General features: G+C 35.6%; 1 protein-coding gene across 6 annotated transcripts; it reads left to right on the forward strand.

Moving 5' to 3' along the window:
• Nucleotides 1-184: 184 nt before the first annotated feature.
• LOC116138412 (piezo-type mechanosensitive ion channel homolog) lies at nt 185-18,720 on the forward strand. Of its 6 annotated transcripts, none has more exons than XM_031424122.1 (20): nt 207-437; nt 1,682-1,762; nt 2,601-2,760; nt 2,855-3,012; nt 4,469-4,625; nt 4,745-4,931; nt 5,687-5,802; nt 6,675-6,774; nt 6,970-7,185; nt 7,269-7,446; nt 7,565-7,693; nt 7,865-8,038; nt 8,211-8,444; nt 9,752-11,302; nt 11,767-14,261; nt 14,419-14,814; nt 16,168-16,326; nt 16,724-17,233; nt 17,651-17,795; nt 17,890-18,720. In XM_031424122.1, exons 1-20 carry the CDS (start codon nt 389-391, stop codon nt 18,036-18,038), a joined length of 7,344 nt encoding a protein of 2,447 aa, XP_031279982.1. In that variant the 5' UTR covers nt 207-388; the 3' UTR covers nt 18,039-18,720. The 6 variants fall into 6 exon arrangements, with proteins under 6 accessions (XP_031279986.1, XP_031279982.1, XP_031279983.1 ...); XM_031424123.1 differs by having other exon boundaries at nt 6,690-6,774; XM_031424126.1 differs by lacking the exons at nt 16,724-17,233; nt 17,651-17,795; nt 17,890-18,720 and having other exon boundaries at nt 185-437; nt 16,130-16,226.
• Nucleotides 18,721-18,796: the final 76 nt, after the last annotated feature.

An 18,796-nucleotide genomic window follows, 5' to 3' on the forward strand; every position in this document is an offset into this window, starting at 1 on the left:
GCTCAAACCATCTTTACAGCGTAAATCTAATTGGAACTCCTACTGTTTTTTTTTTTTTCTTTTTTTTTTTTAAGTTTACAGATCCTCAATTTTCACTTCATTTATTTTTCATTCATTGTTTTTGTTTTATCTTTTTACGTTTGAGACTGGTAGTTAGTAGTTACATCAAAGTTGTTGATGTCAACCGTGATTTTAGAAAACCTTATCAACTTTGTTTCAATTTTTTTTTTATCGAATTAATATCTTGTGAATTTCCTTGTTGAATTATTAGGTTTCTTGCAAAATGGGTTTTCGTTTTTTTTTTTCACTTTTGAGAACCCATTAACGGATTCATGAATTGGACGCTAAAAAGATTGGCGAGAGTGGAGTGATCGTACTCGTGGCTCTCATGGGGGATTTTCTTGTTGGGTTTGTGTTGCCTTTGCTCCTACTAACAGGTACACTTTTTAATTGGATTCTGATTTTATCTTTTATTTTTTTATTTATGTAATAACTGCATATTAGAGCTATTAGTATCATTTAAGGGGATAATATGATTGAAATCATCACCTATACAGGTAACTTTAGTACACTTTTGGATTTTCCTTTTATTGTTTTTTAAGTGTTTAATTAGTTTCAGTTATTTGTATCTGATTTGTTGTATAGCGAGATCATAGTTCTTTTGATTTATTTGAGTTCACTTCATGAACTCGTGCTATTAAATTTATTATATACTCTTCATGAACTTGTGCTATTAAATTTATAATATACTCTCTGGGTGTAGAGTTATGCCCTGAATTTTTTAGTTCATATGTTCAATTGAAGAGTGCTAATCTTTTAGACCCATCAACTTAAGGTTACACGTCGCTGATGATGCCTTGTGGTTCATGGAAAGAAAGCATGGAATGGACAAATAGAAATTATTTTGTACTTGAATTCTTCATGGTTTTTCACTCTTTTACTTTGGTGCAACACTACTGATTATATCAGTGTGCTCATGTTTTAGTTTATTCTGTTCCTTTTGAAATTTAGAAACTTAAGAAATATGTAAGGCTATTTGGTAGTTGAGGTCATTGGCTGTCTATTTCCTACTTGAGGGTTGTCTTGGTCTAAGGTGTTCCAGGCTGTACATTGGAACTTAGAAAGGAAAGAAATATGTAGGTGGAATGCCAAAACTTGCAAGTTCCTGCAACGTATATGCATCGAATCCCACTCACAATATGGCGGAGAGGGGTTTGATTTAAACTTTCAAGTTTGAAATCTGTAGAAAAAAAAAAGGAAAAGAACATTGCCTACTCTCAGCATGGAGTCGTAGATACAAAATTTATTGTCACATTCCCCTCTACTAGTGAATTAAAGTCTACACTAGTTTATAAGCATTGGACTGCCTCAACTAAATACACAATTTTGGGTGAATGATAATGATTGCGTGAAGTTACACTCAGGCTGTTATACTTATTACAATTAAGAACCATATCTAATATTGTGCTCTGTTCTTTACACGTGTTTCTCTATTTGTGTTTGTGTTTTTGTGTCTATTTATTTATAGATATGATGCATCAATTTGTAACCCTCTCTTTGTTAGGTGTATGTGTGAATTGATGTTCTCAAACCCGAAGCATTATTTTTGTAGAAGGGTATTTATGTCCGCCTGCTTCATGGGCAGAATAATTGTTGACTTACATTTTCCTGTTTCTTGCAGCTGCTTTAGTCAATTGGAGTTTGATCTCCCTTGTTGATTTGATAGCTTTCCTTTTTATTCAATTTACTGCTCCAAAATCAGGTAACCAATTTTGTGTAAGATTTACCTGTTTGATTTCAGTGTTACTGCTTTCATCAGTTTGAGTATTGTGTGAACCTACGCAAATATTGATGTTTCGCATTCAATTTTTTTTTTTTTTTTGGGTCCTGAATTACAGGTTTAGGGGCAGGGGTTGAGGGTTTTTTTTTTTTTTGGGTCTCAAGATCAATTATCAAATATTTATGTAATGATTTTTGCCATGTCATTGATGGATGTACATAAGAGACCTTTCATAATGATTGTTGCTCTTACAACTTGTTCTAATTTTCCTTCTTAAGTTAGGAAGTCTTGGATCGAAATAAGTCACTTATAGATAGGGATTGCTATCACCTGATGTGGATTATTGTGCAGGTTAACCATTTAACTGCAACCATGCATGGTCCATGATACCCTTTATGGCATGGACATGTTGTCAAATATTCAAGTTTGTCTATGGTAAAATGGACAAATTACATTGCAGTGTATATAATATAAGAGAACTTTTGTAAGAGTAGCTTTAGTGAACTGGCAAGAAGCCTTGTCATTTTAGATTGGGAATTTATATAAGTCCATTTTTATTTGAATCCACTTTATTAAGTGTTTGGCTTAGTTTCACAAGCAACTAACTACATTTTAAATTATATCGTAAATAATTATAACTTTCCAAGAAGAAAAAGAATTATTTTTTAACTTTAATTTTAGGTTTTTGAATCATGATTGTGTTGGTGTATAAATGACACATAATTAATTGTTGCATTCTCAAATTCATCTATTCATTTTGTTTGTTTGCTGTGTTTCCTATTAATTTAATTCACTAATATAACATTTTTCTTTTCTGTAGGATTTCAGTTTCGAAGAAGATTTTTGTTACTTTGGCCTGTCATTATCTTTTCTCTACTTGTTATTCTTTGTCAAGTGATATATATTATAGTATGGACATTTGAGGGTTATAAATGGAGTATAGCAGACGCTTGGTGGGCAAAGCTTATTGGTTTTATGATGTAAGAATTAATTTTCATTTTAATCTCATTCGTTTGTTCATTTTTTGCCTCTTTATGAATTGATGTCTTGTCTCTTTCTTATATGCTTTTGCAGAGTCCAGTCCTGGAGATCCCCCTCTGTAATATATTTCTTGGTTGCCCAACTATTATCTGTTTTTGTTGCTTTAGTTGATATATACTTGAACAAATTTGATCCGGAGCCATGGCAGAATTCCTGTTGGGGTCATCTCTTAACAGTTGTTGAACATTTAGGTTTGTAAGTGGTTCATTAAAACTCTAATTATTGCCCTTGTGTTGCTTAGTTTGCTCTTTTTCAATTTTCCTTCTTTTACTTGGTCATCTCTGTCTATTCAATAGCTGTTTTACTGTTTGCTTCATTGATTATTGCATAAATTTGCATTATGCAATGTCTTATATAGGAACTTATTGGTGTTGTTTAATTATGATGTACCAAGGAGAGGAGCAAAACATCCTGATTACATATTGTTAGAGTTTAAACTGAAATCTATTTTGGGCTTTGACCTGGCAACTTAAGGTTTTGGTCTGGTGAAAACCTAAGTTATTAAGTGGTTTTGTGTTCGAGTCTCCGCATTGTATATTTTATATATTATAGGTGATTATGGTTGTGGTTTTGTTTGATCAATGTGCGAAGCATATGAAGGGCGTATTAGAGGTTAAATTTTTTTATTATTGTTGAGATCAATGTGCAAAGCACATGAGGGGTGTTATTAGAGGTTAAAAATATTTATTATTGTTGAGCTTTGACCTATCTGTTTAAACTTTTGAGTCAAGTGATAACTTAACATCATCCTTGCCCAATGCTGTGCTCAATAAATTTACTGCTATGAATCTGTGTTATCTATTTTAGTAACCTTTAGGATGAGAGTAGGCTGAATGTGGTTTGGTGCCCTAGAAAGGTTATTATTTCCTATGGTGGTCTCTGCAATTTGAGGCAAAAGTCTTTGACTGTCATCTGGTGGTCCTTTTAGTTGATTGAAAAATTCTGAAAACAATATTTCCAGTGATTTTCTTTTCTATGTGCTGCTTACATATTTTGTATATAATTCACTTGAACGATTTCAAAGACATTGTGAAGCCATGTGTCAAGTTGAATTGACCCAAAAGTTTATAGTATAGTGCTTGAACATCTACCGAATCAACTTCCTTCTTTGGGGGCATTCTCTTTGCCATCATTTTACTTTGAATTCTGTAGTTGTTTATGAAAGATGATTTTTATTTAGAAATATAGCTGCTTATTGAAAACTCTTCAATATGGTTCCAACTAATGAAGCCACCCTTGTCAAGCCACTAAATATTCTAATACACTCTCAAAATATACATAACTAAGATCTTTGCCATGCTAGCAAGCTGTTTTGCGGACTAGTCTATCAAAATTGTAACCTGAATAATGCCTAAATGACTTTGAATCATCAGTATATTCTAAAAGAGGAGACGTTCTGTCGTTTCATTCTTTTCTTTCTCAAGGGTTGGAAATTCCTAGGTTTTTAGTCATTTGTATTCAGCTTTCCATTTCAATTTTAATTTTATGTAGTTCATATTCATAATCTGCTCATGCTTGCTAATCCATTCCTGAACTTTTGTTCGTTGTAAAAACATTTTAATCTTTACTCAAATAGATTTTATTTTTACTTTTTTGTTCTTTTAAATGAATTGATTTGGAATTATTTTGTGTTCTGCAATTTGACAGGTTCTCATCTTAGGGTTGCTTCCTGTTTGATGTTGCCCGCTGTTCAACTGGTTGTGGGAATTAGTCATCCTTCATGGGTTTCTCTACCATTTTTTATTGGCAGCTGTGCTGGTGTTGTAGATTGGTCTTTAACCAGCAATATTCTTGGACTTTTCAGGTTATTGTTTTCGATTGTCTACACATTGCTGAGTGATGTCTTCATCACTTTATCTCTTTCTTTTGATGAACAGCCTTTGGTGTCTTTGTTGGCTCACATTTGTGTGTGTGGTTTCTCAGGTGGTGGAGGCCTCTTCAGCTGTATGCAGGCTTTAACATCGTCCTACTTTATGTCTATCAGCTCCCAGTAAATTTCCCAAATATTTTTCTACGGGTTGCTGATTTTATTGGTCTGTTTAAAATATCTGCAAGGTCCGAGTGGCCCGAAATCTGCTGTGGGTTTTCTCTTGTACTTTTCTATATCATGGTATGTATCCGTAATGCTAATATAAAGTCATTTCTGTTTAAAATTAGTTGGAAAATCACTTTAGGAAGCGAAAATGATTCTCCTTATATCTTTAGAATCTATTGTTCAATTCTTATATGTTATATTGCTATATTCTATAAAATTTCTTTCTGATTGTAGTTTTTTTACCAGATATGCAAGCTTGAATGTTGGGGACTGTATGTGGGGGCACCTTACAGACATGATTAGGTTCAGTGCTGAAAGTGAATGATGAATTAGTAACTAGATTAAGTTGTGGACTGTATACGAAATATAATCTTGAGGTAAATTATAGTATACGGACAGTGTAGGTCTGATTTGCCTGTAGTTTGTTTATCAGAGTGTTCATGCAAATTTGAATTAATAAAGCAATACTTTGCACATAGTGCTCCCTTATTTTAGCTCTATTTTTTCAGAAGATGTAAGACAGCATAAATTACTGGTGGGAAGGTGTTTTTGTAGCAAATGTCATTCTTGTTGATATCATTTTTGGCTACTGGTAAATGGTAGCCCAAAATTTTACTTTACAACAATAGAACCACACCCCAATTACAAATTTCAGCCTTGGATTATGTTAACAAAATATATGCATTGAGAAGTTGAAATGGTAAACTAAAAATATCTGTGCAATTTGTATGAAATTAAAATGTTTTGTTGTGATAACATTTCTTTTGCATATCTATTGTTTCCCTCTTGGGTGCTTGCTTGTACACTTAACTTTCTGCCCACTGATGCAGCTATGTTGGATTAGATGTGATTTGGAGGAAATGGATTTTATTATGTCCTCTAGAGAAAGTAGCTTGACAGAGCAACTTCTGCCGTCCAAACATTCATTTTTCATTCGTGAATCAAGGTAATAAGCTTGAAAGATTCATATTCTTTCTGGTTCTTATGCTGTGTCCACTTTTTGCATCTGTACTTCAGTATCTAAAAATCTGATACTCATACAATTAACTTGGCATTGCCTGCAAGAGTTAGAACTATGTGTCCTTAAGTTGGACTTGGTTTTTGTTTTGAGTCCTTAAGTAATGATGTTTTTATGCATTTTGCGTGGGAGTAATTTATAGGTTTATGAAAAATAAATCATAAGAATATGTTAATCATCAATCCTTTTAAATTCAGAAGATTGCGACTTTTTTGTAAAGTTTTACATGCAAGATCTCATTACACAGTTACATGTTCTGCCAGCCATTTCAATTCAATTTGATGGAGAAACTACTTAGATAATGCAATGTGTGTTGGAGAGATGGTACTAAGCGGTCCTCATTAAGAACCATTGTCAAATTGCTGGAATTTTTTTTCTTACCCTGCATATCTGATGTCTCACTGTCCTTTTCATTGTTGCAGTTACTGGGAGTTTTCTTTATCTATAAATAGTGAAATTGATGAATGGTCAAAATCTACCTAAGATCATAAGAATTGAGTCCCAGAAAAAGGTAGATAAACATGAGGAAGTTAAGTTAAAAGAAAAAAAAGTTAAAGGTTCCAGATTGAAGATGGATGACTTTGCATATTTATAATAGATTGGAGGATGAAGTGGATTGAAATCCCTTTGAGTGATCATGTCCTGTTTTGATTTGCTTTGTAATTTGTTGTTCTAACAAGATGCTTTTTACTTCATGTGTTGGTGCTTTTAATTTGTTGTTAAGGTTTACTGAACTATAGATGTTCATTTGCCCCTGGATACTTTTCTTTGTCAAAAAAAACTCTTTATTTTGAATTTAGATGTTATATTTGCAGATCTGGCATTCGGCATTCAAACGTTTTGTTAAGGGGAGCAGTTTTTCGAACATTTAGTATCAACTTCTTCACGTACGGTTTTCCGGTATATATTAATGACATTGTCATTTGCTTTCTGAACTTGTCTATTGTTCAATTAGCTAAAGAATTTCAAGCTGTCATACGGTCATCACAATAGCTGTTGACTTAATCATATAAGTTTTTATTTCAATTTCATTTCCAGTTGTATATATCCCTGTTTATTGTTTTTTGAAGAAAATTTCTGGTGTATATCTGACAGGTCTCCTTGTTTGCTCTTTCCTTTTGGAGCTTCCATTTTGCAAGTGTCTGTGCATTTGGGCTACTTGCATATGTTGGCTACATTATATATGCCTTCCCTTCCTTATTCCATTTGCACCGGTTAAATGGGATGCTGCTTGTCTTCATTCTCTTATGGGCTGTTAGCACATACATTTTCAATGTAGCATTTGTGTTCTTGAATTGGAAACTTGGAAAGGTAGTTTTCTCTTCAGGCACGAAATTTAATCTTCTACACTATACAAAAAATTGTTGAAATTCATTTTTTGGATTCATATGCAGGACATGGAAATTTGGGAGATGGTTGGGCTGTGGCATTATCCCATACCTGGTTTCTTTCTGCTTGCTCAATTCTGTCTTGGCGTTTTGGTTGCATTGGGTAATCTTGTGAACAACTCTGTTTTCCTCTACTTGTCTGATGAGGATTGGCGATCTTCTAATGAACCTTCAACTGTTGAAGGTGATGGAATACAACATTTTAGTCATCCCTTCTTTATATCTTTAATTTCTACTCATTCATCACTGGTTTTCATTTCCTGACATACACATATTTTTCTCTTTGTATCCTTCTGTTACAGTGGAACAAGAGACCAAGGTATTTGTTGTAGCCACAATTGCTTGGGGATTGTGCAAATGCTCTAGGGCTGTCATGTTGGCGCTTATATTTATCATTGCAATGAAACCTGGTTTCGTCCATGCTGTGTATAGTATGTAAACAAGTTGTTTTCTGCTTTGTTATTAATTTTTAATATTGACCCTCCTTACAAGGCTTTTTGATCCTTCATCTCATAGTAACATAAAAATGGATAACAACTTTATGCTTTGACATGAGTTTATGGAACATTTCTAATTGGTGCTGTATTGACTTGTGTTTTCAGTGATATTCTTTCTGATATATCTTTTGAGCCACAACATCAGCAGAAAGATACGCGAGTCCCTGATTCTTCTGTGTGAAGCTCATTTTGCACTTTTGTACATTCTTCAGATTGATTTGATCTCTAATGCTTTCGAGCAAAAAGGCTCTCTAAGTATGGAAATTCTTTTACAGCTGGGTATGCTATTGTTCCAGTCCATCCAATTTGAGTTGTTATATTACGCGAATGTGGTTATGGCTTCAATTGATTTTAGGAGACAATTTTTATCTTTTATATCTATATCCATTATTAAGGTCTCAGCAAGAAGGTTAAACATTAAATTATTCAATCTTTATGTGAATTGGTGCAGGTCTTCTCAAACAAGACAGCTCCTGGGATTTCTTGGAAATAGCTTTGCTTGTTTGTTTCTGTGCAATTCATAACCATGGTTTTGAGATGCTATTTTCATTCTCAGCAATTGTGCAGCATACCCCTAGCCCTCCAGTTGGATTTAGTATTTTAAAAGCTGGTCTGAGCAAATCAGTCCTCTTGTCAGTGTATGCTTCCTCGACGACAAAATACAGCCATGATAATCCTTCTTATGGTATAATTTCATCCATATTTTCTAATCTTATTGTTTGACTTTGTATAGAATTGCAGAAGAATTCAGAATTCGTTTCAAATTTTCTGAAGTAGTTGCAAATTGATAACTCAAGTATTTACTCCATCCAAGTATTTTAAGTTATGTTAATAAACGTGAGAGTGCTATAATTATGCAGTTTGGTAGGCTCAGAAGTCTGACTGTCTTCTTAAAAGTTTTTGTTTTACCATTGGTATGAAAATATCCATTTGATAAACTGCAGACTTTTGGAATGGGTTGAAATTAATTGTTATTTTGGTGGAGAAAGTTTATTTCCTGGACTAAACAGAAAAAAAAAAAATTAAAAATTAAAACAAACAACCTGACTAAAGCCTCAATTGTAAGCTAGTTGAGGTTAGCATGAAGTGGAAATAAAACCAATAAGCCTTATGTCAAATATATGGAGCTAATTAGCAGAATCAAGCTGGATCTTCCATGGTTTGATGTTTTATGACCAGTATTGAGCTTGATGCCAACCCTACAAGAGATTATGTATTCCTTTTAGATATTATAATGAGAATATAGTTATTGTCTGTATTAGTTAACATTATACCCTTGAAGTTCTAAAGAATAGCAGTATCAAAACCTAACTTACTGTAGTTGGTTGCTTGCCTTCTCTTTCTGACTGGTTCACTTGCACTACTGCATGAAGTGGAAATAAAACCAATAAGCCTTATGTCAAATATATGGAGCTAATTAGCAGAATCAAGCTGGATCTTCCATGGTTTGATGTTTTATGACCAGTATTGAGCTTGATGCCAACCCTACAAGAGATTATGTATTCCTTTTAGATATTATAATGAGAATATAGTTATTGTCTGTATTAGTTAACATTATACCCTTGAAGTTCTAAAGAATAGCAGTATCAAAACCTAACTTACTGTAGTTGGTTGCTTGCCTTCTCTTTCTGACTGGTTCACTTGCACTACTGCATGAAGTGGAAATAAAACCAATAAGCCTTATGTCAAATATATGGAGCTAATTAGCAGAATCAAGCTGGATCTTCCATGGTTTGATGTTTTATGACCAGTATTGAGCTTGATGCCAACCCTACAAGAGATTATGTATTCCTTTTAGATATTATAATGAGAATATAGTTATTATCTGTATTAGTTAACATTATACCCTTGAAGTTCTAAAGAATAGCAGTATCAAAACCTAACTTACTGTAGTTGGTTGCTTGCCTGCTCTTTCTGACTGGTTCACTTGCACTACTGCTTTTGCTGCTACTTTCATTCTACTAATCAGTCATTTCTTTTACATTCTTCCAGAGAGAAGGATAGCATCGTTTCTTAGTACAATTGGGCAGAAGTTTCTTTCAATGTACCGATCATGTGGGACCTACATTGCTTTTCTTACTATTCTCTTCACAGTGTACCTAGTGACACCCAATTATATATCGTTTGGGTATATCTTCCTTCTCCTTGTGTGGATTATTGGAAGGCAACTTGTTGAGAAAACAAAAAGACGCCTATGGTTCCCTTTAAAAGCATATGCTATTACGGTGTTTGTGTTCATCTATAGCTTGAGTAGTTTCCCCAGCTTTCAGATTTGGTTGTCCAGGTTAACAGATCTTGATATTTACTTGGGTTACAATTCAGAAGCTTCTTTGCTGAAAAATGTTTGGCAATCTCTAGCAGTCTTGATTGTGATGCAACTTTATAGTTATGAAAGGAGACAAAGCAAGTATAACAGGCTAGATGATTCCAATCTCTTGCATTCTGGTTTACCAGGTTTCATCAAACGGTTTCTAGTTTGGCACAGCCAGAAGATCTTGTTTGTTGCATTGTTCTATGCTTCTTTATCTCCAATTAGTGCATTTGGCCTTGTGTATCTACTTGGCGTTGTCATCTTTTCAACTTTGCCTAAAGCTTCTCGGATCCCATCCAAATCATCCTTAATTTACACAGGGCTTCTAGTAACAACTGAGTATCTGTTTCAGATGTGGGGAAAACAAGCAGGGATGTTTCCTGGGCAAAAGCACTCTGATTTATCCCTTTTTTTGGGTTTGCATGTATATAAGCCCGGTTTTTGGGGCCTAGAATCAGGCTTGAGGGGAAAAGTGCTCGTGATTGCTGCATGTACCCTTCAGTACAATGTCTTCCGTTGGTTGGAGAAGATGCCTAGTAGTATTTTAAACAAAGGAAAGTGGGAGGAGCCTTGTCCACTGTTTGTCTCAGCCGAAGATGTCCTCATTAATGCTTCTCATTCTGATGAGGAAAATAAGCCATCACCAGATCCCTGTGCTCTCTCTCTCAAACGAAAAAGTGTGACAAGTAATTCATGGCCATCTTTCACTTCTCATCAGGCTCACACACCTAATTCTGTGTCCTCCAAACCGGGAGGTTCTGAGGGTAGTGGCACTAAAATATTTTCATTTGGATATATCTGGGGGAGCACCAAGGAGAGTCATAAGTGGAACAAGAAGTGTATTCTTGCATTGAGAAAGGAGAGATTTGAAACACAAAAGACCCTCTTAAAAATATATATGAAGTTTTGGATAGAGAACGTGTTTAATCTCTTTGGCCTTGAGCTAAACATGATTGCACTGCTTCTTGCCAGTTTTGCTCTGTTGAATGCCATCTCTTTGCTGTACATTGCATTGCTTGCTGCTTATGTTCTTCTGAAAAAGCGAATTATATGTAAATTGTGGCCCATATTGGTCTTCTTGTTTGCTACCGTTCTCATCCTGGAATACTTTGCCATCTGGAAGAATATGTCGCCTTTGAATCAACATATCACAGGTGCCCCTAGTGTACGCTGCCATGACTGCTGGAGAAGCTCAGCTCAAAATTTCCAATATTGCAAGAATTGTTGGCTGGGTATTACTCTCAAAACAATTTACTTTAGTGTGTGTATGTGTCTGTGTTTTTTATTCTGTTAACAGTGTTTTAGCCCAACCAACACTTTCACCTCTATGTATACCCGTAGAGATGGATAGATATGCTACTTATTTTCTTTCTATTTGTAAGAAATTTTACATGCCTGATTTTTAGCTCAAACTATTTGTTTCTTTTTTTAGTTTGAATATCCTTAATGTCTGAAGAACTACTAGCATATATGGTTGATAAGAATCCCCAAAGATTTTTCCGGAGGTTTTCTCTACCTTCAGCTCATAATCGTTATGTTGGTTCCTTTAAGTTGGCCTAATTCTGGAAGTGCATTCTAAGCCATTTATGTTAATTGTCTTATCGATAGTATATTTATTTACTTCTGTTTATTTTTGGGTTTTATGGTGCTTAAAGTCATTTAATTTAATCAGCTAAATGGGTGCACTTTTCTATAGGACTGGTGGTTGATGATCCCCGGATGCTTATCAGCTATTTTACAGTCTTCATGCTTGCTTGTTTCAAGCTCCGTGCTGATCTTGTGTCAAGTTTCTCAGGCTCATCATCATATCATCAAATGATTTCTCAATGTAAAAACTCATTCATTTGGAGGGATCTTTCCTTTGAAACTAAAAGCATGTGGACCTTTCTTGACTATCTGAGGCTTTACTGTTACTGCCATCTATTGGATCTTGTGCTTGCATTGATTTTGATTACTGGAACCCTGGAGTATGACATTCTGCACCTTGGTTATCTTGCTTTTGCTCTTGTTTTTTTTCGGATGAGACTTGAAATCCTGAAGAAGAAGAACAAAATATTCAAGGTCTTGCGTATATACAACTTTGCCCTAATCATTCTTTCTCTTGCTTATCAGTCCCCATTTGTGGGGGAATTTAGTTTGGGGAAGTATGAAACGATAAACTATATATTTGAGATGATTGGATTTTATAAGTATGACTATGGCTTCCGTATTACTGCAAGATCTGCGCTTGTTGAGATTATCATATTCATGTTGGTATCACTTCAATCATACATGTTCTCTTCCCAGGAGTTTGATTATGTCTCACGGTATCTTGAGGCAGAGCAAATTGGTGCCATTGTGCGTGAGCAAGAGAAGAAAGCTGCCTGGAAAACTGCACAGTTACAGCATATTCGTGAGAGCGAGGAAACAATACGCCAGCGTCACTTGCAAGTGGAGAAGATGAAATCTGAGATGCTCAATTTGCAAATACAGCTTCACAGCATGAACTCGATTGCTAATGGTGGTAAAATTACTCCTGATACTGAAGGCCTGAGAAGGAGGAGGAGTACTTCTCTTTCTGCAAATATTGAATCTGGGGCCACAATCAAAGGAGAAGACCCTATCAGGAAGCAAGAGCAGATTGTAAAAGCAAATTCGGAGTTCCTATTTGAAGTGCATGAATTACCTACTAGTGTCAACACCGAAATTCCTGCTGCAATGGAGTCTCCAAAGTATTCACTGGGGTCGCCTCTCTGTGAAATCACCGAGATCGAACAAGATTTTACTGACACTGCATATTTTGATTCAAACAAAAATGTGAAAGGCCAAGCAAAGGAAAATCCTTTAATTTCTGCAGTACAACTTATTGGGGATGGAGTTTCCCAGGTACAGTCTATTGGAAATCAGGCTGTTAACAACCTTGTGAACTTCTTGAACATCACTCCAGAAGATTCTGACATGACTGAGCCATCCACTGCTGAGGATGAGGCATACAATGAAATGGAGAGCCAGAATACGAGGCACATGTCTCTGGATCGTTCATCTTCGGTGCAGTCTGACAAGAGTTCTGATACTACAAGTTTGCAGATAGGAAGGATATTCCGTCACATATGGTCCCAAATGCGATCTAATAATGATTTTGTGTGTTATTGCTGCTTTGTTCTTGTTTTTCTATGGAACTTCAGTTTGCTTTCAATGGTGTATCTTGCAGCACTGTTCTTGTATGCTCTATGTGTGCATACTGGCCCAAGTTGCTTCTTCTGGGTTATCATGCTAATTTACACTGAAATGTATATTTTGGCTCAGTATCTATACCAAATTATTATCCAGCACTGTGGGTTAAGTATTAATTCACATCTGCTGCGAGCATTAGGATTTCCCTCACAGAAAATCAGTGCGTCGTTTGTTATCAGTTCATTGCCTCTTTTTCTTGTCTACTTATTTACCCTCTTACAGAGGTCTATAACTGCGAAAGACAGTGAATGGATACCCTCGACATACTTCAATTTTCGTAGGAGAAGTACTTTCAGTGGGAAAGTCGTGCTTGTGAATTATAGTTGGAGCCAAAGGGTCCAGGCCCTGCTCCAACTAATCACAAATGGTGTAAAATTGATAATCAGAAGATTCTTCAGGTACTGGACATCACTAACTCAGGGAGCAGAATCTCCTCCTTACTTTGTCCAGCTATCTATGGATGTTCACTTGTGGCCAGAAGATGGGATACAGCCAGAGAGGGTCGAGTCTGGAATAAACCAATTGCTCAAAATTGTTCATGATGAGAGATGCACAGAAAAAAACCCGAGTCTTTGCCCATTCACTAGCAGCGTTAATGTTCAAAGCATTGAAAGAAGTTTGGAAAACCCAAATGTTGCGTTGGTTGTTTTGGAGGTGGTGTATGCCTCACCATTGTCTGGGTGTGCTTCAGCAGAGTGGTACAAGTCACTAACTCCTGCAGCCGATGTAGCGAAAGAGATTCTTAAAGGACAAAGTGCTGGGTTTGTTGAAGACTTGGGATTTCCATACCAAATACTCTCTGTAATTGGGGGAGGCAAAAGAGAAATTGATCTCTATGCCTACATTTTTTGTGCTGATTTGACTGTATTCTTCCTAGTTGCCATTTTTTACCAATCTGTCATAAAAAATAAAAGTGAATTTCTTGATGTTTACCAGCTTGAAGACCAGTTTCCGAAGGAGTTTGTATTTATCTTAATGGTAATTTTATCCTTCTTTGCTTTTTTTTTTTTTTTTTTGTCATACTTTTCATATCAGAATTCAAGAGAAGCTTTGGTGTTTTAGTTGTCAGTTCTTGCATTCTGGGTTATTCCACATTGTCAATTAATCTAACCAAAGAAATGCTTTCTTCATGCAGATCATCTTCTTCCTGATTGTTCTTGATCGCATAATTTACCTTTGCTCATTTGCCACAGGAAAAGTGATTTTCTATCTATTCAACCTTATTCTCTTTACATATTCAGTTACAGAGTATGCTTGGCACATGGAGCCCTCCCATCAACATGCTGGAGGGTTAGCTCTACGTGCTATATTTCTTGCAAAAGCAGTTTCTCTAGCACTACAGGCAATACAAATCCGGTGTGGGATTCCTCACAAAAGCACCTTGTATCGACAGTTTTTGACAAGTGAAGTTTCACAAATTAATTACCTTGGCTATAGATTGTATCGTGCCCTACCATTCCTATATGAACTGCGATGTGTACTTGACTGGTCATGCACATCCACATCTTTGACCATGTATGACTGGCTGAAGGTAAGTATGATATTATATTATAGCATTACAATAAATTTAGTTTGCATTTTTGAGTTAAGCCTGTGGCTGTTAATTTATGCACCGCCATTTCTATGGTTACCTGCAGTATTATACTGTTCTTTTCATTATAGAGTACAAAATCCAGAAGTAGAACTTTACAAGTGTTTTACTATCATAGGAAGTTTTATAAGTAATACATTAGATCAGCCCTTTTGGGCTAAGAAATATCTTGGCTGAGTAGTGAATACCATGTCAAATGAGTCTGATGGGGATATGCTGGTAGTTGCAGGCTTGCAGCTTTCACATTTGACTTTGAATTAGCTTAAGAGGACCAATGAGTTCTTCCATGTTTAGTTGGCCTCGGTCTACCTCAGTCTTCTTTAAATAGAGATCTAAGGCATTAGGCTTCTAACTTTAGGCCACAAAAAGCCATCTCTGTGAGTGTTGTGTATATCCCATATTGGTCTACTATTCATTGTGGGTTTCATGTGGCTGCTTATACTATAGTTGGGGACTCAGCCTAATTAGCTTGAGCTTTTGTATTGGATTAAATAGCATGTTACCATAACCAAGTTTGATTTTCTTCCTTTTGTTTGGTTATTCCTGTCTGGTTTAGGTTCTGGTCCATGCCTGGCCCTTTTGGTTATGTTTTTTGTTGGGTTTGCTTGTGACTGAGAGTGTTTAATAATTCCGTATTCATATGTAATACCATTTGATATGTTGACAGTATGACTTAAGTTTATGGGTTGATTTCCTGACAATATTTATTCTCTTCCTACAGTTCAGACCATAGGCCAACTTGCCTTTTGTGGCCACTTCCAATTCAACCCAATTAGTCAAAGTTTAGATTTTATTCATCATTCTATCCCGCCATCTGACATCCCAGTTAGTTGACCTTTTCTTGTTCTTAATTGGTGCCCATCCTCGACACCCCGTCCCCAACCCTATATAGGGTCATTCTGCATAAAGAGGATAGTAGAAGGAGTATCATTGTTAAATATGAATTGCTTAGAAGTTCAGTGATGTTATTTCTCAAAAATGGATTACTGTGTCTATGTTATTTCTTTGCAGTGGTCCCTGTAATGTTATATCATTTAGCATCATTATTTGCTGTTGACATAGAGCATCCTTTGTATCCTTTAACATCATAATTTGCCATTGACACAGAACATGCTAGTAACTGCTAACTTTGTGACTACCATTCTTTAAATTATTGGAACATTTTTGTCATAGAATAAACCATCACGTGCTAGTTAGGTCATTTAGTTTTCTATTTTTAGCAATTGCAATTTGATTGGATTATTTTCTTGCTTAGTTCTGAAGCTGATATATGGTTCTATGATCTATCCCTAGCTGGAGGACATACACGCAAGTCTGTACCTCGTCAAATGTGATGCAGTCTTGAATAGAGCTAAGCACAAACAAGGAGAGAAGCAAACATTAATGACCAAATGTTGCAATGGCATATGTCTGTTCTTCATATTAATCTGTACTATATGGGCTCCTATGCTGGTAAGAACCGTAAAGACGTAGCACCATTTGTATGATGAAACTCTTATGCCAAGTCCTCTAGCAAATAATTTTTTTTTTTTTTTTAATTTCATCTTTTGTAGGAATGTAGACCCGAAACCAACTTTTAAATTAAAATTGTGAAGGCAGTTGGCTTTCCATCTTTTAGTTACTAGAATTATATAGAAAGATATGAATAGTGAGCTTTGTGATAAGTTTCAATAAAAGAGTAAATTTCAGGACTTGCAATTTCTAAGAGTGTCACCATTGTTTGTAATCTAAAACCTTCATTTTATTCATGAGCTTAAAACATGCATGCTTGCCTTATTTACTGCTAGGAAGATAAAATATAAACAATTGTGTTTTAATCCTTGTAATGTTATAATTTTTCCCTTTACAGATGTACAGCAGTGGTAATCCAACAAACATTGCAAACCCCATTAAAGATGCCAGTGTTCAAATTGATATTAAGACTAAGGGTGGAAGGTTGACATTGTATCAAACCACTCTCTGTGAAAAGCTCGAATGGGATAACTTCAATTTTGAAGTTAATCTTGATCCCCATAATTATCTGGATACATATAATAAGAATGATATTCAGTTAATATGCTGTCAATCGGATGCAAGTATTTTGTGGCTTGTTCCTGACGTGGTTCAGACTAGATTTATCCAGTCCCTTGACTGGGATAAGGATATTGATATTAGTTTTACTTGGGTACTTACAAGAGATCGACCTAAAGGCAAGGAAGTGGTGAAATATGAAAAAGATGTTTATGCTCAGGATCTTCCGAAACCCTCAGATGTTCAAAAAGTCCTCAATGGTTCTGCTAACAGCTTTATCATATATAATCTTTATCCAAGATACTTTCGTGTTACTGGTTCTGGTGATGTCAGACCTTTTGAACCAGAGGTGAAACTCTTGATCTTAGCTTTCTCTCCTCTTTCTCACTGTTAAATAAACTCATCTCTGTTGTATAAATCAGCTTTTGGCATCATGTGATGCTTTACTACGATGATTAGTGGTCAAGTTATATTGATGCTGCTGATTAGAAGGGTTTGATATTTTTAGGTTGTTTGCCTTTATTACAATTGTTCATCTTCAAAATTTTAGTTGAAAAGCCTTTTTTAAAATTTTGGGTTTTATTTTTATGTCAAATATCAAAAAAATCACTTTAAGCTACTAACTTCTCAGTTAGTGGGGTAAAAAAGTGGCTCATGTTAAATGTTACATAGAGACTAGTCTATGGTGTATCAGTGTTAATAAAACAATGTTATGAGCAACCTTAGAACAGTTACTAATAAAAAACTGTATATTTTTATCTTACAGGTAAATGGAGTTAGTGCAGATCTTGTTCTAAATCGTGCAGATTACAGTTGGTGGTCCTTCCATGATATCAACTCATCCGATATAAGGGGTTGTGGAGGTTTGACAGGGCCCATAGCAGTTGTAGTCTCTGAGGAAACACCACCGCGTAAGTTTAGAAAAACATTATGTCACGTGTATCTTTTAATGGCATGTTATGGTTTTTCTTTCATATTGTTATTAATGCTACAAAAATGCTTCAGAAGGTATTCTTGGCGACACTCTCAGCAAGTTCAGCATTTGGGGTCTCTACATAACCTTTGTGCTTGCTGTTGGCCGTTTTATCAGACTTCAATGCTCCGACTTAAGAATGAGAATCCCTTATGAGAATCTGCCTTCCTGTGACAGGTAAATGCATAATTGTTCTGACTTCTGAGGCCCTGTTTTTATTCTTATTTGCAACAATAAAGGATGCCGTAAATGTGAAAATGCAACAATGATTTTTCTTCTCTTCTTTTACTTATGTTTAGATAGAAACAACAAATTAGATTCACATTTTGGAGGTTTCCTTTGGTCATGAGTCCTTCACATGAAGTTTCTCAATTTTCATGTACAAGTAAATAATTGCCTCCTTTTTGGTTTAAAGCATAAATGTGTCCTGTAGTTGCTTTTGTCAGTTTGCTTTGATTTTTATCCTTGATGCCTAAAGAGGTTAATGGAGAAGCACTTGTTGACTCGGTGTTCTTCTCCTAACCAAAACCTGGTTATATTTTGTTGATGTAGGTTGTAGCCATCTGTGAGGATATATACTCGCAAAGGAGCAGGGTGAGCATGGAGTTGAAGAGGTCCTTTACTGGACACTAGTGAAAATTTACAGTCGCCACACATGCTGCTCGAGTACACCAACCAGACTAGGTTGTGGAAGCTGAAACTGTTCATGCTGCATAGGACCTAACCTACACTCTATGGTCAAACAAATACCGATTCTTCAATTTGTGACCGTAAGAAATGTCTTGAAGGTATCATTCTTCGGCCAGGGGCTTAAACATAGGATTTTGAAGTTTCCATGTATATATAATCTGCAGACCACACAGGTATTGTACAATCTGTTAAGGGTATTGGAAAGTGAAAGAATATTTCTTATGCACTGGTGTCCTTTTCAACAATATT

This window comes from Pistacia vera, unplaced genomic scaffold (genome assembly GCF_008641045.1).
Source record: "Pistacia vera cultivar Batoury unplaced genomic scaffold, PisVer_v2 Contig340, whole genome shotgun sequence".
NCBI classification, from domain to species: Eukaryota; Viridiplantae; Streptophyta; class Magnoliopsida; order Sapindales; family Anacardiaceae; genus Pistacia; species Pistacia vera.